The 26,867-nt window shown below is 42.8% G+C and overlaps 4 protein-coding genes across 6 annotated transcripts; 2 read left to right on the top strand and 2 right to left on the bottom strand.

The window, feature by feature from the left end:
* The first annotated feature begins 808 nt into the window (after window positions 1-808).
* On the top strand, window positions 809-6,465 carry csgalnact2 (chondroitin sulfate N-acetylgalactosaminyltransferase 2). The gene is made up of 8 exons (XM_061284421.1): window positions 809-946; window positions 2,629-3,486; window positions 4,068-4,284; window positions 4,342-4,443; window positions 4,534-4,712; window positions 4,781-4,875; window positions 4,966-5,047; window positions 5,111-6,465. Exons 2-8 carry the CDS (start codon window positions 2,835-2,837, stop codon window positions 5,401-5,403), a joined length of 1,620 nt encoding a protein of 539 aa, XP_061140405.1. The 5' UTR covers window positions 809-946; window positions 2,629-2,834; the 3' UTR covers window positions 5,404-6,465.
* On the bottom strand, window positions 6,142-11,540 carry sec23ip (SEC23 interacting protein). 2 transcript variants are annotated; one of them, XM_061284404.1, is made up of 19 exons: window positions 11,334-11,538; window positions 10,380-10,903; window positions 10,077-10,293; window positions 9,793-9,986; window positions 9,619-9,708; window positions 9,381-9,501; window positions 9,192-9,281; window positions 8,855-8,996; window positions 8,571-8,779; window positions 8,390-8,478; window positions 8,142-8,282; window positions 7,911-8,006; window positions 7,700-7,840; window positions 7,483-7,638; window positions 7,304-7,406; window positions 7,025-7,207; window positions 6,796-6,964; window positions 6,627-6,699; window positions 6,142-6,256 (listed from the first exon to the last, which is right to left on the bottom strand). In XM_061284404.1, exons 1-19 carry the CDS (start codon window positions 11,464-11,466, stop codon window positions 6,245-6,247), a joined length of 2,883 nt encoding a protein of 960 aa, XP_061140388.1. In that variant the 5' UTR covers window positions 11,467-11,538; the 3' UTR covers window positions 6,142-6,244. The 2 variants fall into 2 exon arrangements, with proteins under 2 accessions (XP_061140388.1, XP_061140387.1); XM_061284403.1 differs by lacking the exon at window positions 6,142-6,256 and having other exon boundaries at window positions 6,272-6,699; window positions 6,796-7,207; window positions 11,334-11,540.
* A 563-nt stretch (window positions 11,541-12,103) lies between these two features.
* Window positions 12,104-16,186, top strand: mcmbp (minichromosome maintenance complex binding protein). Its single transcript, XM_061284431.1, has 16 exons — window positions 12,104-12,164; window positions 12,412-12,503; window positions 12,572-12,712; window positions 12,807-12,848; window positions 12,921-13,010; window positions 13,083-13,218; window positions 13,293-13,420; window positions 13,495-13,592; window positions 13,658-13,830; window positions 13,969-14,092; window positions 14,160-14,277; window positions 14,442-14,607; window positions 14,681-14,814; window positions 15,351-15,518; window positions 15,675-15,763; window positions 15,860-16,186. Exons 1-16 carry the CDS (start codon window positions 12,107-12,109, stop codon window positions 15,984-15,986), a joined length of 1,884 nt encoding a protein of 627 aa, XP_061140415.1. The 5' UTR covers window positions 12,104-12,106; the 3' UTR covers window positions 15,987-16,186.
* Window positions 16,187-16,252: 66 nt separating this feature from the next.
* Window positions 16,253-26,498, bottom strand: inpp5f (inositol polyphosphate-5-phosphatase F). Of its 2 annotated transcripts, XM_061284400.1 has the most exons (20): window positions 25,979-26,498; window positions 25,044-25,124; window positions 24,711-24,847; window positions 24,087-24,212; window positions 23,767-23,934; window positions 23,607-23,663; window positions 22,748-22,946; window positions 22,418-22,597; window positions 22,190-22,257; window positions 21,752-21,876; window positions 21,575-21,652; window positions 21,315-21,435; window positions 21,082-21,210; window positions 20,861-20,978; window positions 20,592-20,790; window positions 20,402-20,473; window positions 20,260-20,333; window positions 19,924-20,052; window positions 19,632-19,719; window positions 16,253-19,545 (listed from the first exon to the last, which is right to left on the bottom strand). In XM_061284400.1, exons 1-20 carry the CDS (start codon window positions 26,073-26,075, stop codon window positions 18,408-18,410), a joined length of 3,384 nt encoding a protein of 1,127 aa, XP_061140384.1. In that variant the 5' UTR covers window positions 26,076-26,498; the 3' UTR covers window positions 16,253-18,407. The 2 variants fall into 2 exon arrangements, with proteins under 2 accessions (XP_061140384.1, XP_061140385.1); XM_061284401.1 differs by lacking the exons at window positions 23,607-23,663; window positions 23,767-23,934; window positions 24,087-24,212; ... (1 more) ...; window positions 25,044-25,124; window positions 25,979-26,498 and adding an exon at window positions 23,097-23,245.
* Between the last annotated feature and the right edge of the window lie 369 nt (window positions 26,499-26,867).

Here is a 26,867-nt window from a genome sequence, read left to right as displayed (position 1 = left end):
GGACTGACGTCGGGGTCACCAGTGTGGTGTGCAAGGACTGGAGTCGGAGGCGGAGTGATAAATGACGGTGCCAACGGCAGTTGTTTTAATGACATTTATAACTTGCTTCTCTCAACCACGGGCCGACTCTTTTCCCTTCGAGATCCTAACGCACACTACACAAAACGGAAACTCCCACACGTGTAAAACATCCCACCGGAACTCGGCAACGTGAACTTAGGTTCCGGGTGAATTATGTCAACTCACTACAAGGGGATGCTTTGAGAATAATTGTCAATTGTTTGTCTATGTGAAGCCCTTTGAGACTGCTTGTGATTTAGGGCTATACAAATAGACTTGACTTGACTTGACTAGGACACCGGCCCTCGAGGACCGGAATTGCCCAACCGTTGCACTATACTATGGAACTTTCACTTAGATTGCTTGGAAGTTCTGCTTGGTTTATGGAACAGCTCACAAGCGAATAGCAAATGGTACAAAATTCAGGAATACATACTTGCTCCACACAAAAGTATGTAGAATTAATTCCAAACATTTTGTAATTCAAAACAGGCAGTTTCCTAAAGGGAAATTAATCATCCACAGGAATCCATTCAGAGAACTTTTATATTCTGTTGGTCCTTGTCAGAAAATAATTACGAACAAAAGGAAAACAGTATCAGTGCAGGACTCTCCTTGCATGAATTTATTTAGGTGCTTGGGCGGCAATTTAACTTGGTTATTTTTGTTTTAATTTTGGAGCGATAAATATTTAGTTATTAGGAGCGTCAACGTGTTTAGTGACGTGATTGAACTCTATTGGCTTGTGCGGACCGGAAGTGGATGCCAACCCACTCTTTTCTTTTTGCTCCGTGGCATTTTGCAACACAAGCTGCCTGTCGCTGTGCGCTTCGCTCCTAACCTCCTCCTTCAAGAGCAAAAATGCGAAGGACACGTGCATGATGACGTGAGTAGTATTTGGGTTTGCACGACAAACCTTCCTTGCGGGACGTTTTAAAAACGGACAAATAACGGGAAACCGTAGAGACAACCCAATGTCGCTAAGCTAACAGCATAACCTGGTCGACTTCCGGTTTAGAGAGTTCAGAATAATTGTTGGCACACAAAAATAATTGATAATTCATTTTGTCTTTTATAAACGGATTATCAACAATTATTACTGCTTTTAATCTCACGCTGCCTCATGTTTAAAAAATATATTTACTTTTGTACAGTTAATGAATGACATGACTGAAGTCCATCCATCATCCACTTTCTATAGTGCTTGTCTTTTATAGAGGTGGAGCAGGTTACACCCTGGACTAGTCACAGCCATTGACAATTTCAAGTGTATAACTAACATGCATGTTTCTGGGATATGGGAAGAGCTCCCACTAATTGGAGAAAAGCCACACACATCTTAATTAAACATGGTCATCTCATTTGCTCTGTGTCGGAAGCCAGAATTTTCTTTAAGATATCATTATGTGGCTGCTTGTCAATGTCACAGTTCTGAGGTTTGGCGTTCCCTCCTCTGAGGAATTTGTATATTATCGCCACGTTTGTACGATTTGTATTTCTGCCTGCTTGCTCCCACATTCCAAAATTGCCCTGCAATTTGTTGGCAACCTGTTTATCATGGGAACTTAAAGTCAGGGCAATAGCCAAGAACTACTTGCAGCTTACATGAAATAATACTGACAATATAACTCTCAACTTTCAAAACTGTAATCTTAATACACTTAAAAAAAGAAAAAAAATTCAAGGACATTCAAGGTGATTGCGTCATCAAGCTGTACATAAGAACTTCAATGGTGAACTCCTCTTGCACCCTGCTGCTTTTCATTGTAGCTGTGTGACTGATTTAAAAGCCAGGTAACGACCAAAGCTGTCAGGTTAGAAAAACTGCAGCACTGACCCTCAAGCCAAAAAAGTGAAAAGTCGAATTGTAAACCTCAGTATAATGCACTTTTATAACCAAAAAAATTTGATGCGGCTCTTATTATATGATGCACTTCTACTGCAAAGTTTGGTCATAACGTTGTGGCTCACGCCTTTTGTTTTTTCTTTTTTTTTTTTTATCTCAGGATGAGTATTTTGCTTTTATTTATTTTTTAAACTATTAATTTCACGGGAAGTAGCAGGACAGTTTGAGAGTCTGTGGTTTTATTCTTGTTAATTTTGGAGCCTTGTGGTGCAGTTTGACTGTTGTGTTATGTAACTGGCGTCAGCCTGTTTGTGTCTCATGTGGTAGGTGACATAAATCAGCCTCTTTTAAATATATTCCCTCCAAACGCAACATGAAATATGTTCCTAAATGCATTTTTAACCCTGATTTCAAAACCAACTTTTCTTTGTTTACTGCCATATCAGTAGTTTATTTATTTTTAAGTTTGACATAAAAGCTTGTGTGATGTCAATATGACACGAGTTAGAACTTTTTGCTATCAGAAAAAAAATCCAAGTGTTGCTAAACCTAATAATTAAATATTTATTATTGTGGTCATTATTAAATATCATTCGGATTCGGAATCGGCGCCAAAAAAACCCCGCATCCAGCAGCATTTACTTGCATCTCAGATTTAAAAAAAAAAAAATGCCCATGATGGTGAAGCACATTCTAATCACCATTTCTTTTCTCATTTGTAGGTGACAATCAGATGGATTCACATGGGGAATATATTACCAAAAGAATTCCAGACCAGAATTAATTTTCCACCCATTTATTCTTAAAATGTCTTGCAAGAAAAGAAATCCAAAATGTCTCTTGTGCAATTGTGTCTAAAGTGATGTGAGGGAGGGGAGGGAAGGGAAGGGAATGCCGACTGTTCAGCCGTTGCTTGTATGAGAGCGCGATGCCCAGACGGGGGTTGCTGCTCCACGGCCGGGTCCGCTGGCTCTTCCTGGGCCTCTTCCTTCTGCTGCTACTGCTGTTTTTAGCCTACCTGCTGGAGTGCACCCCTCAGGCCGACGTCAGCCTGGTCCTGCCCGGCATCGCCGGCGAACCCTACGGGAAGGAGTACTACCACGCCCTGCTGCAGGAGCAGGAAGAGCGCCACCTGAACCGTGCCGCCAGTCTGAAGCGGCAGATCGCTCAGCTCAAGCAGGAACTGCAGGAAATGAGCGAGAAGCTGAAACTCCTGCAGGACAAGAAGGAGCTCCCCGAGGCGCAGGGCTTAGCCGAGAACAAGGAGCAAGAGCCGGGAGATCTGCTGGACTACCTGCACTCTCAGATCGATAAGGCCGAGGTCAACGCGGGGGCCCGCCTGCCCAGTGAGTACGCTCTGGTGCCTTTTGAGAGCTTCACCTCATCCAAGGTGTACCAGCTGGAGATGGGACTGACGCGACACCCAGAGGAGAAACCCGTTCGCAAAGATCGCCGAGACGAACTGGTGGAGGTCATCGAAGCGGCGCTGGAAATAATCAACAACCCCGACGAGGAGGACGGCGTGGAGGATGACGTGCCCGTGCATAGGCAAGCCTACAAAGAGGGCCACTTTGTGGAAGGTATGTTGGAGGGAGGAAAAGAAGTTTTCACAAAACTGTTCAATATGGGCGCCGCCGGTGATGCTAAAACAAATGTTTCCAATTTGGCCCTCCTCTTGTGTGCCATGAGCAAATCTGTGTTCCAGTTGCTGTATTATTTTTTTCCTCAAATGCAAGCTCAGCACTTTAATTTGATGTTCCTTTCCAGGAATGCCATTTTTTAATCAAATAAACCTTAAAATGATGTCAATCTTTTGGGACAATATGATGATGTTGATCATAGAACTTTATTCATCCCACAGCGGAGAAGATCATTATCATTTACAATGAATTCATTTGAGTTAAAACCGTGTTACTCATGCATGATTGGTCGGGATAAGTCATCGTTGGAATTCATGAAGAGACATGTCTCAAGTCGGTTGAAGCAACTAAATGTTCCAGAATCCTGTGAAGGAAATAAATGCCAAGAAATGTTTGTCATGCAACCGCTGTTATTACGTAAGATACAAATAATATTTGGGAGATTTTGTACAAATGTACGATTGCCTGTCCGGCACATCCACACGCTAATTTAGTGCTATCTTCTCGTTCTGCGTTGGCAGGCATGTACCGGACCGAGCGAGACAAAGGCTCACTTTACGAGCTCTTCTTTGCGAAAAAGGAGTCCAACACCTTCCGCCACGTCACCCTCTTCAGGCCTTTTGGTCCACTGATGAAAGTCAGGAGCACCACCGTGGATGCATCCACAATGATTATCAACATCATTGTGCCACTGGCGGGCAGAGCAGAAACCTTTGTACAGTTCTTAGACAACTTCAGGTGAGAACATTTGTTTCCTCCTGACATGTGCTCGCTTGTAACACCGATTGCTTTTAGGGAGGTGTGTGTACGGCAGGACAAACGCATTCACCTCACAGTGGTTTATTTTGGCAAAGAGGGGCTCCAAGAGGTGAAGTCATCGCTGGAAACAATGTCAAGGTTTGTCCTTTTTTTTTTTTTAACTTACAATGAGCCATTGTCACGCACATGAGACAATATTGAACGTATCATTTGTTCTTTTTTTGCCAGGGAAGAAAAATTTTCTAATTACACTCTGATCCCGGTGGATGAGGAGTTTTCCCGAGGGCGGGGTCTGGATATCGGAGCTCGTGCTTGGAGCAAAGGCGACGTTCTGATGTTTTTCTGCGACGTCGACATCCATTTCAATTTGGACTTCCTGAATACGTGTCGTCTCCACGCAGAACCAAGTATGCGTTCTCATTTTAATCATTCTGTAATATTTGAAAGTGAACTTTTTTTTTTTTTTTTTAAATAGACAAGAAGGTCTTCTATCCAGTCGTGTTTAGTCTGTACAATCCTGCCATAGTTTATGGAAATTCGGAGCTGGCTCCACCTGTTGAACTTCAGCTGGTAAGACCTTTTGATTGATGGCTAAATGTAGTTTCATCTTTAGTGACGCAAAATATATTTTATTATCTTATAAATGTCTGTTTGAAAAAGGTCCACAAGAAGGATGCTGGTTTTTGGAGAGATTTTGGCTTTGGTATGACGTGTCAGTATCGCTCGGATTTTTTAAGTATTGGTAAGATCTTTCATTTATTCATTATTGGATTTTGTGCAGAACTAATGGTTTTGCCTCTCTTAGGGGGTTTTGATCTCGAAGTGAAAGGCTGGGGTGTAGAAGACGTCCACTTGTACAGGAAGTATCTTCGGAGCGAACTCATAGTGGTCCGGACGCCGGTGTCCAGTCTCTTTCACCTGTGGCATGAGAAGCAGTGCGCCGACGAGCTGACTCCGGAACAGTACCGCATGTGCATCCAGTCCAAAGCCATGAATGAGGCCTCCCACTCCTACCTGGGAATGTTGGTGTTCCGGGAGGAGATCGAGGCTCATCTCCGCAAACAGGCCTTCAAGCCGCAGAACAAAGCGGAAGACTGAGCATCGTCGCGTGTCCATTGTGAGATGCTGACATTAACAATGAACAGCTGTAGACAAATGAATGTACAAAAAAAAAAAAAAGAGCGGATGATCGTGTCTCTGCTTACCCTGCTGCATTTTGTAATAATTTTTACCCCAAAAGTTATTCAGCTCGCAGGTATTATTGACCTTTGACTTGCTGTGAAATGGACCCCACCTCACTGCTGCTGCTGAGCTACCTAGTCAAGTGTCACCTCGTCCAATACATTTCAGCCGTTTCTTAAAAGTGAAATTCCACTTATTTTAGTCGATTTGGCAAATGGCGGCTAAATCCAATTTTAATATTAATTGTGCAGCAGTATTGTTCAGTTAGTATTCTATTTATGAGTTGTTTAATAAAAGGGACCTTTTTTCTTTTTTTTATTGTCCGTGACAATCGGTCACTGTCTTAATAGAAAAGCATGTTAATGTGATTGTTGAAGGCGCAAAGATCTAATGTGAGCATGCAAACCTAATATTGCGTCCGAAAGGTACCTGAATTTTTATTTTCTTTGTTTTCGCCCTGTGCGGCTTGGCTCATTGCCGCTATTTATTCCCAGTAATGGTACATTCTTGTAAATACTTAACAATATGTCTTTAATACATGTGAATTATTATTTTTTTTAAACTATGTTGTAATGTTTTAACTCTTTCAGACTCCTTTAATTTTATTCCAGACTAGTCAGCTGACATTAGAGACATGAAGTCAACCAAGAAGGGGCAGGTGGTAGTCATTTTACTCTCACAATGATGTGTGATCTTCATGAATGTTACAGCAACTTTATGTAATTGTTTCATTTAGTTAATAGATATTGTCTTCCGCTCAGCCAAACACCTGAACACAAAGAAATGTGAAAGAAAAAGATTTATTGGTCAATTTTCCCATTGGATGCATTCATTCAGGCTTCATTTCAATAACTGCTGCTACATCTTCATTCCTGTCCATTGTCATTTTATCTAATGTTACATTTCATTTCTTGTCCAGTTCTATAATTTATACTATAAAATGTTATAATAAACTTGTCAACTCTTTAAAATCTACAATGGCATCGTTCACTTTTCTCAAGACAAATAATACATTTGTATTACACACATTTGCATACAACAACTCGCATGGATAGCCAGTAAAAGAAATTACAAACAATCCAGAAAATTGGCATGAAATAAACTGACAACTGGCAAAGTCTTTCATTATGCTAATGTACCGTGTGTTCTGGTTGAACCCCCATGCTTTTGTAGATCTCCTTGAGGATAAGCAGAGCCGTGTCTTCAGATTGCCTACGAAACACAAATTCAATATTCATTACTTTTACTTATTAGATGGAAATTAGGGATAAATATCAAGCCAGACTGTCGAATGAAAAAGTTTTGTACCAATAGCAAAGATGACTCTGGAGGGCGAACAGGTACTCATTAAAACTCTCAATGGGCTTCTCCTGCAGGACAAAGTCGATCCGATTGCCTCCATTCAGCATCCCGATTCTGACCTGAACCTCCTCTTCTTTTTGTGGTTCGGGGATCTCTGGGTTTTTTTGCTCTGAAACTGAAACAGAACATTGCCAAAAGCGCATATCGAAATTGTATCTGTGAAAGAGAGACTCACAATCTTGTGCTCTTTTCTCCTGCTCTTCAATCTGATTGGCCACCATAGCCAACTCCGCCTGAAGTTGAGCAGACGAGGTGTGGGCGCGAGCAAATTCGTTGAGTGTCTGCCACGCGCTCTTCAACGAACTGATAAAACCATGCTTCAGGTCCGAGCCCATTCTGGAGAGACTCTCCTTCAGCTCTGAAACGCCGACATACATTCATATGCGAGGGCTCCACGGACCTCAGCTACAGGATGTCACTATGACATATCTATGCAAGCCATTCTTTCTCTTACCGAGATGCAGCCTTTTCCTTCCTTTGTGATGAGGTATCAAAAAAGGTTTCAATTCCAAGTCTGGTATTATCATGGGCTCAATCCTATATGCCACTGGGTCCAACTGAGACAAAGATGAGAGACAAATTTGTGGCACGCTGGTGGACTTGTTTGGATCCACAATGAGGAGGAACCCCTACCGGATGATAAATATTGAAGAATCTTTTGCAGGTTGGCAGCTGATAGGTCTCTTCAATCTTCTCCAAGCCTCTGACAGTCAAGAACATGCCGATTGGAGAACCCAGAGCAAAGAAATTTGCTGGGCTGAAGTCGAGATTGTGGTAGACCACAGACACCTGCCAAATAAAAAAATGGTAAGTATGCTCACGTTTCAAAAAGACAATCATCTTCATGTACCTGGCCAGTGCCAACTTCAAAGTAGTTGTAGTCCACGTGGATTGAAGAGACACCCGCAGGCAGATTCTTCTCAGGACTTGTCTCAGCAGCTTGTACAGGCTCAACAACTTGACTGACCGCTTGAACCTCAGCTTTCTTCTCCTGGAGATGTACACAAAGTCAGACTTTAAAAAGAGTCACATTGTTCAGAAAATTAATTTGATCAACTTGCCTGTTTTGTCACTCTTTCTTTGACAAACTTAGCGATTTTCTTCCGAGGGCCGAGCGGAATTCCCATCTCCTTCAAGTCTTCGACTGTACACATGAGCTAAAAAGAAAAAAAAAAAGCACAGACACACAAATCAGTCAAGTCAAATCCACACTTTAAATCATGGGGGAAAAAAAATCCACCAAAGTGTGTATGAAACATTTCAGAATAATCAGACCTTTAATTTTCACTTACAAAAGATTCAATGTCAATTTTTTCCTCGTCAAAGGTGTTCTTGTACTCTGACAGGCCGAGATGTTCCAGCACAGCGGAAAGGTCCTCTAACTCCTCTTCTTTGAGCTCTTCCTCCACAGGCTGTGGAACTGGGGCTGCCACCTGGATTTCGGGGTCAACATTTTTTAACCGCTTTGAAGCATACGAGGCTAGGATTATTGACTGCTCACTAACCTCGATGGATTAAAAAAAAAAAAAAAGCCATTTACCTGCTTGGCTTCTCCGTTAACGGCGGGTACTGCAGGAGGGGTCATGTCAGTCTTTTGATTTGACAGCAAGTCAAAGAGAATAAGGGACCCTGCAGAGACAATATCAGTTTTTATATATATATATGTATATATAAAAAAAAAAAGCATCCTATAGATTATCGATAAAAGGTTGAGCGTTTACCCAAGCTGTGGCCAGCAACGGATATTGCTCCGTTGTAATCAGGGTTTCTCTCCATGAACAGTGCATGAAGTCGATTAATCTCAAAGGCAACTGTGTCCATGATGGTCTGGCAGTATGTAGGACTGTTGTAGAACAGCACATCTAACAAGGTCTCATTTGTAAAGTGACGTAATCTCCCAGTGCTGGGCAATGTGATTTTCTTGATTCTCCTGCAAAGAGGTTGAGGAGAAAAAATTAAAAATGTTTCCTTTTCCGAGCTAGCAGATATGTGGAGATCTCCTCACCTGTCCACCCCTGTGGCATCTCCATGTAGAGCTGTGTGCCAATGGACAGGCAAGAACTCCACCCGACTGATGTCGTGATCATCCAAAGGTTTCTTAAAATGACTCTGCAGCAGCTTCAGCGACACGCTGCGGAAATCGTCCACTGAAAGCACAGTCAGTCATTTGTAGTTAGCAAACAAATGTGGGGACGATATTCCACATATACAGTGCTCAACATCAATAAAGTCTGAAGAGCAAGCTTTACAGTAAACACTTTTTTTTTTTTTGAATTTGGACAATTATGAAAAATTGAAACCCTGCGATACAAGACACCCAAGAGACGTGACATTAAACTCACCACACTCAACCATGCTTCGAAACCTCAGGTCACACACGGGACCAATTCCATGAACCATGAACACAAGATGGTCCACTTTGGCAAGCTCACCTGGAAAAGAAATCGAGAACACATTTGGCCTTTATCGAAGTGTCCTCCTATCCATTTATGTGTGGACATAGGAAGTTATGTCAAGAGGATCTTGTATACCATCGGGGACTTGATCATGATCGTCGTCAATCCCTCTCTTCACCACTCTGGGCCGACTCTGTCCTTCCGGGTTTGTGCTCCACTCATCGGGCATGGAGGAGGACTGGAACTGCACTATCACCTACAGACACATTGACAACAAAGCTTGGTGACTCGTCAAACAACACAAACATAACTGTGCTGTAAAGCAAATGATTATTGTTTTACAAATACTTTTCCAAGACCGTATTAGCCTTACCTTTGGATTATGCATGACAATGGTTTCACCAGATGGGAACTCTAGTTTACGGTGCCACTGGTTGGTGGATACGGCCTTCTTATATTCGGCCTGCGGGAATAAAAATACGAAGGAAATTTACATCATCTGAACATTGATTTTTAGTTAGCAGTAAAAAGACGTTTAATGGCGAACCTCGAGTTTGTCGCTGAACTCCTCAGAGTAAGGGGTGAAGCGACTATCCGTGTCGCCTTTGTAAAACCAAGTGCAGCGGCGAACCTCCGAATCCTCCTCCTCCCAGTAAACAGCTGATCGCGTGCGGTCGTAGAGGTGCACGTCAAACCGACCTCCGTCGGTGCGTACGATCACGTTTTCTGGGTCTGGCTGAACTACAAGGAATAAAACGATTTTTAAATCTTTACGCGAGTAAAGATTCACAGAATTACAATGAGTGATAATAAGGAACAAGAAAAAAGTACCAGAGTTATACGTCTCCTCAAGCTGGAGGGAGTCGATGATACTGAAAGGAAGCCACACACTTTTGGATTCCACTAGCTTGCAGTAGAACCAGTGTGGCTGAATGGGCTCATATACATTATAGTTGTACTGCATCATGGGCCCAGCAGGCACCAGTGCACCAGTAGGATTGGCTGGGGGAGGTGGTGGTGGTGATGCCTGCATGTGAGTGGGAGGAGGCTAAGTGGAGGAGAAGAGGGGAAAATTACTTTTTCCATGCATCATAGTAACCTTCACAAATACAATTCAGCATAGATGAGGTTTACCTTTGTGAATGCGGGTCCTGACAGCGGGAATGATTGTAACCCTGAGGTGACCGAGTAGGGATTGAAGGGTGATGCATGGGGTGTGTGGCTTGGCGGCAGGACTTCTGGAGCTGGAATATAGGGACTAGCTTTGCTGCTGGTGGCCGTGTGTCTGTATGGATTATGACTCTGTGGTTGCATCTGTGGAGGTGGTGGGGTCATTGTACCGGGGGGAGGAGTGTGGCGGCCCATCGGGCTTTGAAACACCGTATTGCCGAAAACAGGAGGAGTCGTGTTCAACTGTGAATTTGGAGGCGTCAGCGGGGCCATGTTAACACTGCTAGGAACAGACCCCGGGACGGCACACATGGCTGCTGTTGCTGCTGCGGACGATGATGGTGGCGGGCATGATGTTTGGCCAATAGAAGCAAACGGGTCACTGCTGGTTACTGGGTTAGAGAAGTAGCTGAAGGTGGAAGGAGCTTGTACGTTTCCAGACGTCTGTCCCAAAAAGCTGTCTTCCTCGCCAACTTCAGTAGAATCCTCTGATGGATGCACATTTTAAAACATGAAATGGTTTTATCCATGCACAAAACAATAATAATACATAACAATAGTCTATTACAGACACATTAGGTTCTGTAAACAAACAAAACTACAAGAAATGCAATACTGTACCGTATATAGAAAACAAAAACACTCGTCATGGAATCTCATTTCAACACAGTAAATACGTGAACGTTAGTGAGTAACGTTAACTGCATATATAAATCAATGTCAATCTAGTTGAAATAGATTTTGACCACATGACATGGTTGCAAATTTGGGTTAACGTGTCAAAAAAAACCACAACAATATTTATCATGCTTGTCATTTGTGGTTTTCGGAAGAGTGAAATAAATGAGATGACATCTCATCAAGAAGTCTGCTAACTAATAAGCTTGTATGCTAATATTTCGGCTATCGGCATCTTACCTCCTGACAGCACCGCCGGATCGGAGGCTTGACTCACTGGTATAAAAGGCAGATTAAAGTTAAACTCCGGAGCCCCACTAAATAACAAATTTGCGCCGGGGTTAGGAACGTTATTGTTTTTTCTATCTGCCATTTTGCTTTCAATTACACGTAGCCACTACCGGGGTAGACAGGCAGTATGCGCATGATGCGTTCTCGACTACTGGGAAGAAAGAAACTCAGTTCTACCAGATTAACTGTAGACTTGTATGATATATACCAATACCAACTCAATGCTGTATTTTAATAATAGAACTGTATAAGTGGTTATTTTAAGCCAGAGAATAAATCACTAACACCATCGCGTTTTAGTTTGCTGAATTCCGAATGAACCCAAACGCAGCACCCTCAAACGGATATCGCCTGCTATAACGGATGTGATCTCACATCCCGTTTTTACTGCCGCCTGAAAGAGAAAAGAAGTACTGGCACGGTTGTAGATCTGCCTTTTTCGTCATATAATCTATTTTGCGTTTAAATTTCTCGGGGTGGTGAAACTTTTGTCAATACAGAAACAGCCGAAACAAAACCTAACACGAAAGTTACAACTGTGCCACAATAGATCTGGGAGGTCTGAAAGTATAAAACAAACGCATCCCCGCATAGCCCTCTGACGTTTGTTTCCCGCCCTAGCTTCTTCTACCGTCCTGTCACAAGTAAATGCAAGTAACTATTGCGATCGCTAACTTTACTAGGTTTCATTCATCAACGTCAAGCATTCGTCTTTGGCAACGATGCCTTCCACACTTGATTGGATTAACAACCCACTGGGTGTTGTCGAGGAGATGTTTGGTAAGGTCCACACGTGAACTTCCCTATTCGACATTAAAACTCGGCGCGTGAGTGTAACTGGTTAGCTTGGGAGCTCATGGCCATGATGTACTCGTGTGACTTTCCATTTATTGGAGGCAGTCACGTAATAAGTAACACCGCATCGTTTAAAATAAGTTGATTCAATAAAAAAATCATTTTCTCTCAACCACTTTTCTGTACATTATTTGTATAAATGTTTTTTTTTTGATAATGTGTTATATTTCAGTTGGATCTCAGAACGACCCAAATTCTGGTTGGGAGGCAAAAGTGGTTGATTTCTTCAAAAATCATTTAAAAGAAAAGGATGCTCACACTTGGGTAACAGTCCTGCACTTTTCAGAGCATACTTTTGTCTTAAAAATATTAATATTATATTATTGTTTTAGGTTCCATCAATGAATGACATCCCACTGCACTACCTGAAGCCTGACAGCCTGGTCAAGTTTCGCTGTTTGATTCAGGACATGTTTGATCCAGAGTTATACTTGAGAGTGTATGAAGGTGTTGATCCATCATCTCAAGCCAAAGTGAGCATCTTCGGTCTTTTTCCACATTCATGGTATCTAAATAGAGCTCACCAGTGAAGAATGTCATTTGTTTTTTCTTTCTTTCTAACATCAGGTGTTAAGGTATGGGAAGTACAAAGATGTCACAGAATGCGGGGTAAGTCCTCCACAGTTGCGTCATTCCAGATCCATAAATGTCCCTATGAATGACTCTCGTGTCTTTCCTCAGGTGGATTTTAACTCCAAAAACATTGTGACATCCGAAAGACAAACTTTCTACTGTGTACCTGTTCCTGGGGAAAACTCCTGGGTGAAAGCTATATCCTGATCATGATGAAAAACATGCGCGCTTAATCACGGCACTACTGAGTTTCCCTTAACTGTGTTGCACTGTTATGCTGAATTGAGTCAAGCGAGAGTGCTGCCATCCACCTCGTACGCTCCAAACAGACAAAAGCGTAGTTATGAAGATGATGAGATGGATGGTGTGGATGCTCAGCCACAGAAACAAAGGGAACCACATGCAGGTATGAGAATACAACAATTTGTTTTTTGTATTAACAACAATGTTGACCTTAAGTGAGATTGCTCATTCCTGCAGGTCTTCAGGTTCCCCCGACCCAACACTGCAAGGAGTCGGACGTTGTTCCCAACCACGTGGCGTCCGCCTCGCATCTTGACCTCAACTTCCCTCTCCCAGGCGAAAAAGGCCCGTCTTGCTTAATCAAGGTGCATTATCCATAAATGTCATCAAACTGAAGTGTGTGACTGCTCTGCCCTAAGTCAAGGTTTGTTCTTGACAGATCTATGAGGACTGGGAGGGCTTCAAAGTGAATGACACTCTGGAAGTCTATGGCATCCTCTCAGTGAGTCCTGCTCTCAGCACTCTGGCAGAAGACAAGTAAGACACTATTTAGAGTAGTTTGGCCTGGACATCTGTCGCTGATGCTCTGTACGTCCACGCAGGGACGGGTCCTCATCCCTCATCGACCCTTCCGAGTCGATGGAGACAGCGGAGGAGCTGAGAGTGCACAGCCCACCTGCGTCACTGGTTCCTCGCCTCCACATGGTCTACGCCAAAGTACTGGCACATAACAACCCTCTGCTGCCCTGTGCCACCTTGCAAGACAACCACGCCTGTGAGCAAAGTCCCTTAGCCGTGCATTTCCTGAATTTGAATCTCTGTCTGATACGTGTATGAACTGAACCACATTTTTTACGCACGTACACACAGAATAATCCATGTCCCATTTGAACCTTTAAGTGTTCTTTTCTAGTTTTATCTTCAACCCTGAGTGAGATGGCGTCAGTCCGAAGTGAATTCCTTGCATATCTAACGCACGTTCTTCTTGGAGATTCGCTGGCTGCCGAGTACCTCATCCTGCATCTTATTTCTGACGTGTATGTATCACGTGTTTGCGTTGTTCTGCAAGTCACAGAAGCAGCTTTCATGCTGAGCTTTTTGTAGCTATGCCAGACGAGATGTGCTACCGCTGGGCAAGTTTGCGCTGAACCTGAGTGGCTGTCCCACCACCTCCTCGTTCACCCAACACCTCTACAAGGTCATCCAACAACTTGTTCCTTCAGTGAGTAAAACTCGAGATTAATTTCGTCGTGGTATGCTGTCTCCGTGCTATAACCTGAAAATCGTTCTGAATATTGTTTCCCATGTTTATTTTTTTTTACCCCCCCCCCCCCCCAAAAAATAATAATGTGTCCACCCAACCCCTCTTCCATCCACACACTGTAGTCCTTCTATCTGGCCATGAGCCTTCACAACATGAATCAGATGCGTATGGTGCCAAAGAAGGACTACGTGGCCAACCGGCTGTTGAGCGGAACCTTGCAGCTGGCTAAAAACACTTCCCTCTTCCTTGATGAGACCCGCCTGGAGCAGGGACAGCTGGACACGACAGGTGAGGGGTCCACCCGAGCCGGCGAGCTCAGACACCACCATTTGACCCTAACGCTGTTTTTGTGGTGCTGTAGGTGTGCGCAATGTCACCGCTTTGGGGAATGTGATCACATGGCAGAAGGTTGATTATGACTTTAACTACCACCAGATGGAATTCCCCTGCAATATTAACGTGCTGATCGCATCAGAGGGGCGCTCCCTGCTGTCGGTGAGGACACGCAGCCACACTGATCTCACTTGACGCTACACGCCCACGCCACAAGCAAGCCGCTCCCCCCTGCCAGGCCTGGGAAGTGTTAGGTTTCCACCAGCCTCTCCTGAGACTGGATCATGTCCGACGCTGGAGGTTGTTTCCAGCCAGCATCACGCTGCTGTCTCAGCTGCCATTGGCTGGACGTATAAGCCCACCCACATCCCTAGCCGGGGGGGCATTAGCATGGGTCTCACTTTGTTGTCAACAGTGCAAGGAATGCATTGCGTGCTATTCCTGTGTGCTGGGCTGTTATGTTGCCATGGCGGCAGCTGTGTGCCACATGGACAATCTAGAGAGGCGTCAGTCTGCAGAGAAGGGCAGCACATTGTAAACAACATCCAGGGTTGCTCAGATGTCCACTTTTGTTTGGGTCGGGAGTGACGGCTGGTCACGCTTTTGCACCTCGTAATATGATGAGGAATAGCAAAGAGATGTTTCCCAACATGTGAAATTGAAACAATGTCAAAACATTCCTTTCTTTGACCCAACAGTCAGACTGTCAGATACACCTGCAACCTCAAGTGGCTCCAGAGAACTTGGAGGAATATCTTACAAGCATCCCCACACATGCGCAAGCCTCCACACAGTTCAATAAATTCCGACTCTACCTGAGTGTGGCTCGGCAGCTGGACTACAGTATCCCAGAGGAAGTGACTAAGGTGAGACCTTCTCCGCGTATCTTCCTACTTCTTGGTAAATTTCCCTGGACCTCTGTAGCGACAAGTTCAGATGGCAAAACATTTCACATAGACTGCAATTTGTATAAATACACTGAGCAGATTTGATATTCTAATTGTTTCTTACCTTGTCTTCAGTCAGTTGAGGATGATTTTGTAGACATGAGGAAGGACGATCCCCAAAGCATAAGTGCTGAGGACCTGCACCGATTGCTTGTTGTAGCAAGGTGGGCTCTAATTTTTAAAAAAATATTTTATTTATTTATACTGTGTGCCACTTAATGTATTCAAATAGTGCCAATTGACCAAGTCTCTGTTGTCAGGTTGCTGTCTCTGAGCCTGGGACACACATCTTTGTCCAGAGACATCTGGCTGAGGGCCAAACACTTAGAGATTCAGCGTAGTTGCAGGATGGAACAACACAAGAGCGTCAATGGAAATGAGCCGTGATTACTGTTAACTATTCTCTTTTTGATACTATAAAAAAAAAAAAATCTCATTTCATCTGTTCGTTAGTTTTGTCGCTGTGTAGCTAACAGTTGTCACCGGTATGCCTGTACACAATTGTTCATGTTTATAATTGTTTACAAATGTAAATAAGGTTGTAGAAAAATAGTTGCTTTTTTTTTCTTTATAAATAATGCACGTATCCTGGTATTCCCATTCATTTACTAAGTGAGCTTACTGTACATAACAAACATCATGCTACACATTCATTCACTCATACTTTTTATTCCAGTGGAATATTGGACAAAAAGTAGACAATGCACTTTTCCATCAAGTAACACCCAAAGAGGATGAGAATAAATAGGAGACTTTAATATATATAATACAATGTCAACACTGGAAGAGGGTTGATTAAGAAAAAGGGGTGACCCACAAGCAGATGACATGGCTACAGTGCCGAAGAAATGCTTTAAGAACCTGTCGTGTTGCAGGAGGGCAGGACAAGCACAACAGAAAGAAAAATAAAAAATAAATTCTGTCAAAAATAAATGAAAACAGTATCACCCTGAACAGATTGCAATAATGCAAACTATTGCATTACAAAAAAAAACATAATTGTGGTGTCTCTTAGGAATGTTGAGGATTCCTTTTACTCCAGTGTTGTAATCCTAATGCATTATTTAAATACAACTTCTGCATTAAAACTACGTTCCAGCAATACCTTAAAGCTTTTGGCAGCTCCACTCTCCAAAATAATAATACAGCAACCACAAGGTAAACAATTGAAACTTGCAAATTTAATGACGATAAATATGAAAAGTGTGACCAATTATCTTGGGATATTCCATCTCAACACAGACCAGACTACAATCGGTTTGATAAAGTGACCCCAAATCTTTATTTAACTCCCTAGATTACGCATGGCAGAGTCTTCAATTTAATATTTTCAGAAAACAATGATGCAAAACCTCTGATCATAAAATAGGGGTGCTGATAAAATATCCCAAGACGAGTTACCCTGAACATTTTCTATACAGTACAGTACACAAATATAACGTGGGGAAGAAAAAAAAAGGATTGAAAACGTAGATTTTAAGACAAATACCTGATATACACACAGAGTCCCACTTTAATTCCCCGTTAAGGCAAGTAAGCTTTCAGTTTCAGGAGTTTCTTTATAATTGAATTGGTGCATTTGCATATATACTTAGAATGTGCTACTCGGCTGTCTATACAACAACAATCTACAATGTGAATTTAAATTACAGTGAATTAGTCCGACCCTTTAAAGACCGGTTATATGGAGACACCCTTCTTCCTTTTGATAGAACTTTTCAAAATATATATTGATATATTTGATTCCGATATATGCTCTTATCTCCATTTAGCTGCCACCCTAGCATCCATAAAAAACAAAACAAAAAAATCCTAAGGGAAGGTGTTAAACAGGGAACGGAGCAGATACTCCGAACACACAATCATCAAACTCTTACTAAGGTGTTGTGTCATCAAAGTTTGAACTACATAATAGCAACACTTGACAATATTGATATTACATAGGTGTTGTCTTGTTAGTTTCTAATAGTTTACACCAGAACATCATGTTGGATCCGCACAAGTTAGTTGGTCAGACATTAAGGACAGCTCTTAGGAAAGATTATCATCAATCACAAATACCAATAGGTGACCTGCACATACTGTGTCGTACATTATTAATCCAGAGTTGGTCTATTATCATGCAGCTAATAATGATCTGCTCTGTCAAAGTCAGCCATTAGCACCAACTTGTCATGCAAGCATTGTGGGCACTAAAATCACCTGAGAACAGTGTTATGTTTACATGCACAAAAAACTGCACACCATTCAAGCTCCGTAAAAAGGACTTATGGTTTGCTGTAGCTTTGTTTTCCGGAATATATGTGTTCAATTCTTCCACTGAGGCAAAGTGGAAGGTTTAGTTTGAAAATGCTTTAGCTTTCTGATGCACAAATGCAGCCTTTTATAGAAACGTGCCTCCGATGTAGAAGTGGTAAACCTTTTGAAAAACGGATTTATTTTATGTATATACAGTATTAAATTGCACATTTTGTCAGGGGTGGCTTGAGAAATCGAGATAAGAAAATAGGATGGCGAGTGACAACTGATAAAATTGACAAACGCCTGAATTTGGATGATATCGTAAGGTGCAAAATGTTCCTTTTAAAAAAATTGCATGTTCTTGTGTGCATGTAAACATTCACTGCCATGTTAGTACTGCCTATCGTTCTCAATTCTGTACAACACTGGCTACTTAAACTAAAGGGCATATAAGTGACGGCACATGTGTTGGCCAAGGAGTGAGGCTAGGAACAAGTCATTGCTACCGCTACGCTAACAACAGGTTGTTATATGACGTCCTCCAAAACTGCTTCTCTGAGCAAAGCACTAGATCTGAATGATCCTGGTCTGGCACTGCGTAAACATTGCCTTCAACTCACTCTCTTGGGCCTCGTTGACCGTCTCGGGCTCTGGGCTTTTTTGCACCTTGGCCACGGCAAAATTGATGCCCTGAGTGAGCCCCGCTTGGGTGAGACTGGCCACCTGGACCATGGAGCTCTTGATCTTGGCAAAGGGGGACACGACCCGGCTGCCGTTGCTGTCAGCGGGCGAAGGGCCAAGGCTGCTCTCCAGCTGTGAGCCCAGACTCCTCTGAGAGCCACCTGACACGGCAGAGCTAGGCTTTTGAATGTTGAGAAGGTTCGAAGAGGAGGTAGTGGTCTGGACGTCAAGCTGGGATGGCCTGGGGAGGTTTGACTCCTCCTCCTCCAGCTGTGCCGTTGTGCTTGGCTGCTTGGGGTCCGCTGGGCTTTTATTCTGCACGGGCACGATGGGCTTGGGCGGCCGTTCTCCGAAGACCTCGACGGGTTTGGTCTGCGCGTCCTGGACAAACTGGTGGCAGTAGGCATCAAAGGGAGTGTCGAAGTCAATCAGAATGGCTTCTTCAGCCACTGAGGCCGGGGACTTGTCTTCGCTGACCTGAGAAGAGCTCTCCTGTTGGCCTTCGCAGCCACTGACGTGGATAATTGAGGGAATATTTAGCTCGGCGCTACTTACGGACTGGGAGCGACTGCCCAGTCTCGGGTTAGATGCTACGATGCCACAGCTGGGCAGCACATAGTCCACATTCTCAAAGGAGCTGGAGCGCGGTTGGTCAGTGTCCGAATTATAAGAGTCGGAATCATCCGAGAGATCAAAATTGACGTCGTTGGTATCTTTGGAGGTTCCTGCGACGGTATTTCCATCAGATGTGTCCAAGCTGCTGTCTGACTTCCACAGGTTAACATGCATAGTTGGCTTCAGGAAATTGACCTTCACGTCAGGCTTAGAGAAATTTCCCAGCTTGCCGAGAGGCTTGAAGGTGCTGATGTTCACGTTCGTTTTGGTCTGTTTTACTTTCTGATTCAAAGAGGAGAACTTATTGAGGAGGAAACTTTTGCCTTGAGCCAGCCCAGAGCTGCCCTGCGCCTGCTCACCAATTTTGTTCTGGATCCCCATGATATCTTCATGAGGTCTGCTCTGACGCCTGAAGAAAAGAACAAAAACATTAACGTCAGGACTGACATTGTGTTTAGGCAGTATTATGAATATAGTGATGGATGTCCAAATGACCTCTCCAACTTCTTTTCAACCACCAGTAGTTCCAACCCCCTGGCCTGTTTTGTAATGCGAAGCATCTCAGCGATGCACTGTAGTGTATCTGAAACAAGAAAAGACAATCCTTTAATCATCCCCACAGGAGAAATTACAGTGTAGGGTAAAGCAGCAGAGTATATTATTTAAGAATTAAATCAACAATGGAAAAAAATGCTTTTGTAATACAAAAGAACATTTAATCTGATTAATCGATAGAATTGATTCTAAAAATATTCAATGTCTAGTGATGCAAAGGTACATATGCAACCTTTTCCGTCATCTTCAGGATTTCGGGTGGCTGCTCGCAGTGTGTGAAAGTATCCACTTGACACTTCATTTTTGTAATGCAGGCGCATACAGCAGAACTTTGGTTTGCCAAACAGTGTCGGTTCGGGACCTGCAAAAGAATATTCACACTTACAACTTCACTTGCATTGTTTTTTTGTTTTTTTTGTGGGGTGTTAGTTTTCATTTCCTTGAATGAATCATATTCCTCTCCAATATTAGTATAAGGGCACCGAGAGAAACTGCTAAACACACACTTTTCGGAAGTGCTGGCTGACTCAGCCCAGTCACTTCTGCTTTGATCAAATTGAACACTTACCAATTTCGATCTTTTCCAAACCCTCTAAATGGAGGCGCTGGTACTGGTTGACTTTATCCGCTTCTTCGTCGTAGCTAGGGATGAACGCAACCAGAGGATGAGATCCCATTGAATAGGTTGGAATATTTTGTTTTAGACTTACTAAGCAATGTAGTAGGCTTTGTCGGACAGAAGCAGAAGAACGCCCACGTCTTTATTAGTGGCGTCGATAAGACTGAAAAGAAGAAGAAGCCATATGTACTTTGAGCTCAAAACACGTAAGAGATTTCTCGCACAGTAAATGTGATAATGGTTGCTTTGTACTTTAAACGACCCATAAAATAACGGCGAACCTCATGTCACAGTTAATGAGAGCCCAACCACCGTGAAACCTCTCATCATCGTGCAAGAGAAGCTGCATGTATGTCTGCAACAACAGGCTGACTTGCTCCTGGGCTCCTCTTTGGCTTTCCTGCTCTTTTTCTTCATGCTCCTTCTCCTTACTGAAAATCGAATAGAGGTCTTCAGTCACTGGATGACCCATCATGAGATCTGCAAAGGAAACGGTGAGAAGAGTTGTTTTGACGTGCGGGCGGGCACACTCTCGGCAAAGCTTTCCTACCGATTACTGCTTGTCTGTAAGCATCTCTGAATCGGTTCAGGTAGTAACGGTTGGCTGAGTTCACGCCATCCTTCATCACACCAGCCAGTTTTCGCTCCCCCGTCCTTGTAAAATCTCCCTACAAACAAAACAGTGTCCTCACTATTGGAAACCATTTTGTAAATACAGACGCATCCCATTACTGGATCCCACACGGGATGTGTGTGTAAGAGAACTCATACCTTAAGTGCTGCTGTTCCAGCATACTGTCTGCTGATGGTGTCGCCATTGTTGGCCCACATGATCTGATAGATCCGATAACATTGGAGAGGTAGCGGCTGCTCCGGAGGCATCACACCCAATTTCTTCAGCTGAGAGAAGTTACATTAGAAATTGGAGAATGCTGTTTGCTCGATTCCCCGGAGAAACCCAAGGGGTTGAATGCTGGCGAAATAAATCTTTGTAATTATTTTACCTGCTGTTCCATAACCACCCGAGCAATAGCAGCCTGGACTACGTTGGTCCTGTCCAGACAATCCATGCAATTGACTCGAAAGATTCCCTCTTGCTTGCAGATGACGCCAGCTTGGTCCACCCTAGCAGAGACATCCAAATGTAAACAGGGTGCATTAGCTGACAAATCTGATAACACCATCATTTTCTAGATTTTCTCGAATGTCATAAAATAACACACTGTCCTTTTCAGCTCCTTGCAATACAGCCAGTCACACTTACCAGGCCCATTTCATGTCAGTGATGATGTCACAGATGGCATCTGTCAGTATTTGCACATTTTCAAATTTCATCCCTCGACTAAGATAGAGTACGAGAGGCGGAGAAAAGGGAAGAAAATGCACAGCGTTACCCGAAAATGAAATTGTAAACACATCACAGCCAAAGTAATTGTCTTACCAGTGCTCGTGGAAGTCAAATGACACATAGGTGAGGTTTGGGTTGTTGTAAAGAAGCACTTGCTTTAGATACGCGTCCCCAATCAACTTCTCTCGTCCACTTTGGTCAACTAAGTTAATGATGACCTGAAATGAAGTACAAAGAGCATTTAGCATTTTGGAGTTTGGAACATATGGAACACAACTTTAACATGTTGGTGCGTTCCTCGACAACTCTTCAATTCTCATTTGGCCCCATGGCAAATTTAATTGCTCACCTCTAATCTAACCAATGCTCGTGTTGCAATACACGAATAGACGGTAGGTGTCTAAATACACTTTGGCAGGGTGTAAACGATTTAGCGAGGAAGGACGCTGCGAACATTCACACCAAAAGCGATTCGGGGGAGGTGCAATGGCAACAATCCTTTAAAAATAACACATACACCTGCAAACCTACTTCTTTCTTGTAGAGTTCAAGTTGCTCGTCGAAGTGGGCAGCAAAGTACGGCATGGTCTCCTTCTCTTCTGAAATGGCAGAAAACAAACAAATGTACATTTTTAACATTTCAACAGAAAATATCTTGAGAGACTATCAAACTAATGTTCAAACAATGTGTTCGGATTAAAATGAGCCACAAATACGAGAAATGCAATAATGGCTGAGAAATGATTTACGCCCACTGACCTTTCTCCAAGCGTGGTCGGGGATTGTAGCGGTATCCTGCCTGGCTCCAGAAGACAGGCACGGAGCCACGAGTCTGCACAAAGGACAGAGTGTGGCTGTGCACGTGGATCAGCTGCTCCGTCTCCACATAGTTAGCCACATGGCCATCTGTATCGACTCCTCGACGTTTGTACCGCATTCCTTTGGACGAGGAGAATGGACAGAGAGACTATTCAACTTTTTCACGTGAAAAGTAAATAGTGGTTTTGTAAATTATGTAAACCTACTCTGTAACAATTATATTGGAAAGAAGACCTTGTGGTTTATAAGCGCGACAGCTTGGTAGTGTACCTGCTCGGTGGCGGCTACGTCTGGAGATGAGGGCGACGGTGAAGCGGGGATGGATGTCGTCAACGCAGGTCACCTCCTGCGGTGGAGTTTCAGGACTGCTCCGTTCCTCATCAGACGTTTCATTGTAATTCACCACAAGTTCCTCCACTTGGACAAAGCCCTGGATGATTGGTATCACCCAAAAGTCCACCTCAGGGGTCTGTGATAGAAGAAATATTTACTGTTTAGAGTAACATCTTGGTCAGTACTTGTCCAGTAAATATAAGACTCAAATATGACCACAGTGGAAGCAAAAGAAAAAACATTGAGAAGAAAAGTGAAAACTCTTTTTGTGTCATTTAGGACTTGCCAATGAAATCATTTTTGTCTTCACCAATTCATCGAAGCTCTTTGTTCCCAAATTGAAAAATGCATACGACAAGATTGTTGCTGTGTTTGTGGGCCGGTGATATCGCTGCCCATGGAGACTAAGGAAATGGAATGATACAATAGAGTAGGCGTGTTCCACTGTAACAGCACATGGGAGAGGCACTTCTGATGTCACAGAAGGAAGGACACCTATTTTTACCAAAGCAATATTCCAATTGGTTTAACAGTGTTGGAAAGTAAATGAACTGGTAATCTGAGAAAAGCCGCCTCTACTGAAGGAACAGTATCATGTAATCTATTTAAGACACAAATACAATCTATTTTACCCTACACCACATATTGCATGCAAGAGATAATCTCTGTACCTTGCATAATTTCTATTACTTAATGATTATCATGTCACGGTGCTTAAACTTTGCTCATGTTGGAATTTTATTCCAGTTTTAATGCGAGAGGAGAAAAATAATAATAATAGGGGGAAAAGCATTACCTGCAGGTCTACAAGATCTTGAATCATATGTTTGTTCCAGAAGAAACGGTCATCCACCTTTCACAAAAATAAATAAACACTTTCGTTTATCCGTTCAATTTAATCTTTCACAAGCCGATAGAAGTTAGGACCATGGTCCAAGTTGTGTTTCCCTCCAGACCTGCTTCCAAAGCGGTAAATTGGACTTTTCCAATTCTCCTTGACGCTGCACAGTGTTTGTCAGGTCATAGGTTGGGCTGTAGTAGAAGGAGTCAGAATCCATGAATATTTTGTAGAGCTCATCGAGCAGCCGCCTCTCGAGACGTTCCTTCTCTTTGTTTTCCTTTACCTGGAAGGCAGGGGAATACTGGATTGGGCAAGTTGTGTGGGTTAGGTAGGTAAGAAAGTAGGGCCAGGTCAGGTAGGTTAGGTAGGAAGTTAAATTGTTAAACGAGTAGACTAAACATCCGAAACACCAAAGGTGTGTGAAGTGAGACTTACCTTTTTCTTAATGGGCACAGCCACATTGGATTTGATCTGGCTTAAGGTTTTCATTAACTTGGACTCATCAGGAGACTGAACCAGTTTCTCTGATTTGTCAATTCCAAAATGATGCTTTTTGCACAGCTGAAAAAGAGGAGCTCGTGTCATTTTAGTGTATACAAAATGTCACCCAGACAGACCTGATATTATAATGGATGTAAATTTGACAAAAATGAGGAAACACTACCGCTATTTGCGGCGACATGGAGCAACGGGATTTGTTTGCACAAATGGGCGAGGGTGGGAAGAGAGGGAGGGGTGCGTATTATTCTGCCGCACAATGTAAAACAGGGTGGAGTCTAATAACAGTCTCTCGGGGAGCAATCTTTCATTGTCAGGATTACTCACTTGAAAATATTGTGCCTCACCATCCATGAAGCTCCCCTGAAAGACTGACATCTTAGCAATAGCCAACTTTCGCTAACCTTTACGTGGGTCTCGCAACGAAACAAAGCTACACTAATATATTGTAGTAGCTGACGGGCCGATTATGAATCATACACTGACGCAGTCATCGTATTCTTGGCAACACTCAAAGAGGTCAAGCGTGAAACGCTTTGTCTGAATAGGATGCAAACACACCTCCAGCTCCAGCTCCTGCGGCTCTTCATCAGACAGAGGAATGACGGCTATCTTGATGATCTTGTAGACTTTGTGGTTGCCTGGCAAATGTCCAACAAGCGCTTTCTGGCGGATTAATACAAGGCCGAGAGGAAGATCTGGCAAGAGGAGTAGAAGAAGGAGAAGTGCATGACGGATGTGGAATTTCTCACATTCGAAAAGGTGTGAAGGAACAAGCCTCAACACAGTGATTAATCATTTATAATACAGCAGACATCTGGTAAATAAATAGTGAATAAAACTGTATAAACTCCTGCTTAACTACCATGTCTGTGAAAATATCTTTTTTTCTACCTGTGTGAAGCTGTATCTTTCCGATGATTCCTTCCACCAAGCCCAAACATACTGGGTTCCAAGCAAGCAGTAGGTCTGTTGCTGAAAGAAAAATAAGACCCGTGTGTGTGTGTGTGGAAGTGACATCATTTAAGACCGGGCAGTGGTAAGGCTGAGTCAAAGGAAAACCATATTGCTGGTGATTCATTCATCATCATAGAGGTGAAAATTGGAGACATATGAAGGGTGTGGCAAAGGGAGCAGAATGTTGACATGAGAATTGTGCAATACTAATATTTCTTAATTCTTCAGACTCCACAAATTAATTGGAGCAAAATCTTAAATAACCATTCAAACCCAACTCCACAAAATACTTCCCTGTGTGCACAGGAGTGCAGTGGAAGTTGAGAAAGGAGCGGAAACCCTCGTTCCAATTAAATAATGAAAGAGGCAACTGTAAACCTGTTTAGGATGACTACAGGACTTCAAGGTATCAGCATCCTTAGCAGTAAAGAAATGCTCTATTAATTTATCACTTCTTTTACTTTCACTTCAAACGTTGACAAGACAAGGAGCCTTAAAGACAACAAACTGGTTTCCAAAAACAATTGAGTCAAGGAAGCTGTCAAAAAACCAACAACGTATGATTGGAATCTCCTTACAGCTATTAATTAGATTTGTGTAATTAAGAACTTGAATGTCTGGTTTTTGCCTGTGAGTGCAATATGAAAAGTCACTAAAATTCCCCGGCTTGTCGGTAAAATTGGACAAAACACTATGACAACCTTGTTTACTATTTTTATTCAGTTAACAAATTGTAAGCATGATCGTGGCGATCATCACAAATGATCTTACATATAAATATGCATTCATAAATGGATTAGGAGTTTGATTTCAACTAGTCAAGAAAATGTGTTTATTTCAGGGAAAAGATCATCTGTTGGAATGATACGTACCAGGTTTGAGTGTCACGGTACCATCCTTTCGGCTATACCAAAGAGCGCGGTCCTCGTTCTGAAGAATGTAATCGTCTTTGGCTTGGAATAGCTCCATATTGTCCGTATATGTTCAACAAAATAAGTCACTAACGAAAGCAAGCGCTTTGAGGAGGTTAAGAGTCAAGTCGTGAGAATGACAGCGGTTAGCCAGACAGCGAATTTGCTAACTCGGGTTAGCTCCTCGTTCCCCTCCGGCTGACTGGTGAGCTACAGCTACAAGCTAGCAGCAGCTGGATGGTTGTCCAGGTTTACTCCACTTGTGGCCATATTAGCGATTGCTCTCCCTCACCACTGGATACACATTCCTCCCCATTGTTAAGCTGGGCACAAAAGCAAATCATAAATACAACGGGATTTATCTCAGTGAAATGCCCCCATCCAGGTTTCCTGCTCTAAACAATGACACGTGACCTGTCGTCACCACTGGAAAACAGGTAGCGTGCCAGTCAAGACTCACTTGGTTTTAATGGGAGTGGAAAGTTCCTACTGGAAATGTGTTGTTATTGTGTTATTATATTTTTGTAACGTGATTGTAGTAGTTGAGGTTTTCGTGTTCCCACTCACCCACACTTTCTCAACTATGACTCAGATGCGTCTTTGGGGAAATACAGAAAGCAGTTGGGCAATGACACACACTATTGTTATTTTTATAATTAGAAGACTTGAAATGCATCAAACCTGGCAAGATTATAAGGAGTGGACTAATAAAAAGAGACCTGATATATAATAACAATTCTGATTGATTAATCGATAGCTAATCGATCATCAAGACATGTTGTTGTTGTACCATATTTATTATAAGTGTGTGCATTTTTTCCCATTGTGCCAAGTAATTAAAATGGGCATT

The sequence above is a fragment of the Syngnathus typhle genome, linkage group LG8 (genome assembly GCF_033458585.1).
Source record: "Syngnathus typhle isolate RoL2023-S1 ecotype Sweden linkage group LG8, RoL_Styp_1.0, whole genome shotgun sequence".
Classification (NCBI taxonomy): domain Eukaryota; kingdom Metazoa; phylum Chordata; class Actinopteri; order Syngnathiformes; family Syngnathidae; genus Syngnathus; species Syngnathus typhle.
Note: the sequence above shows the minus strand (reverse complement) of the source record. Positions and strands in the feature narration are given on the sequence as shown.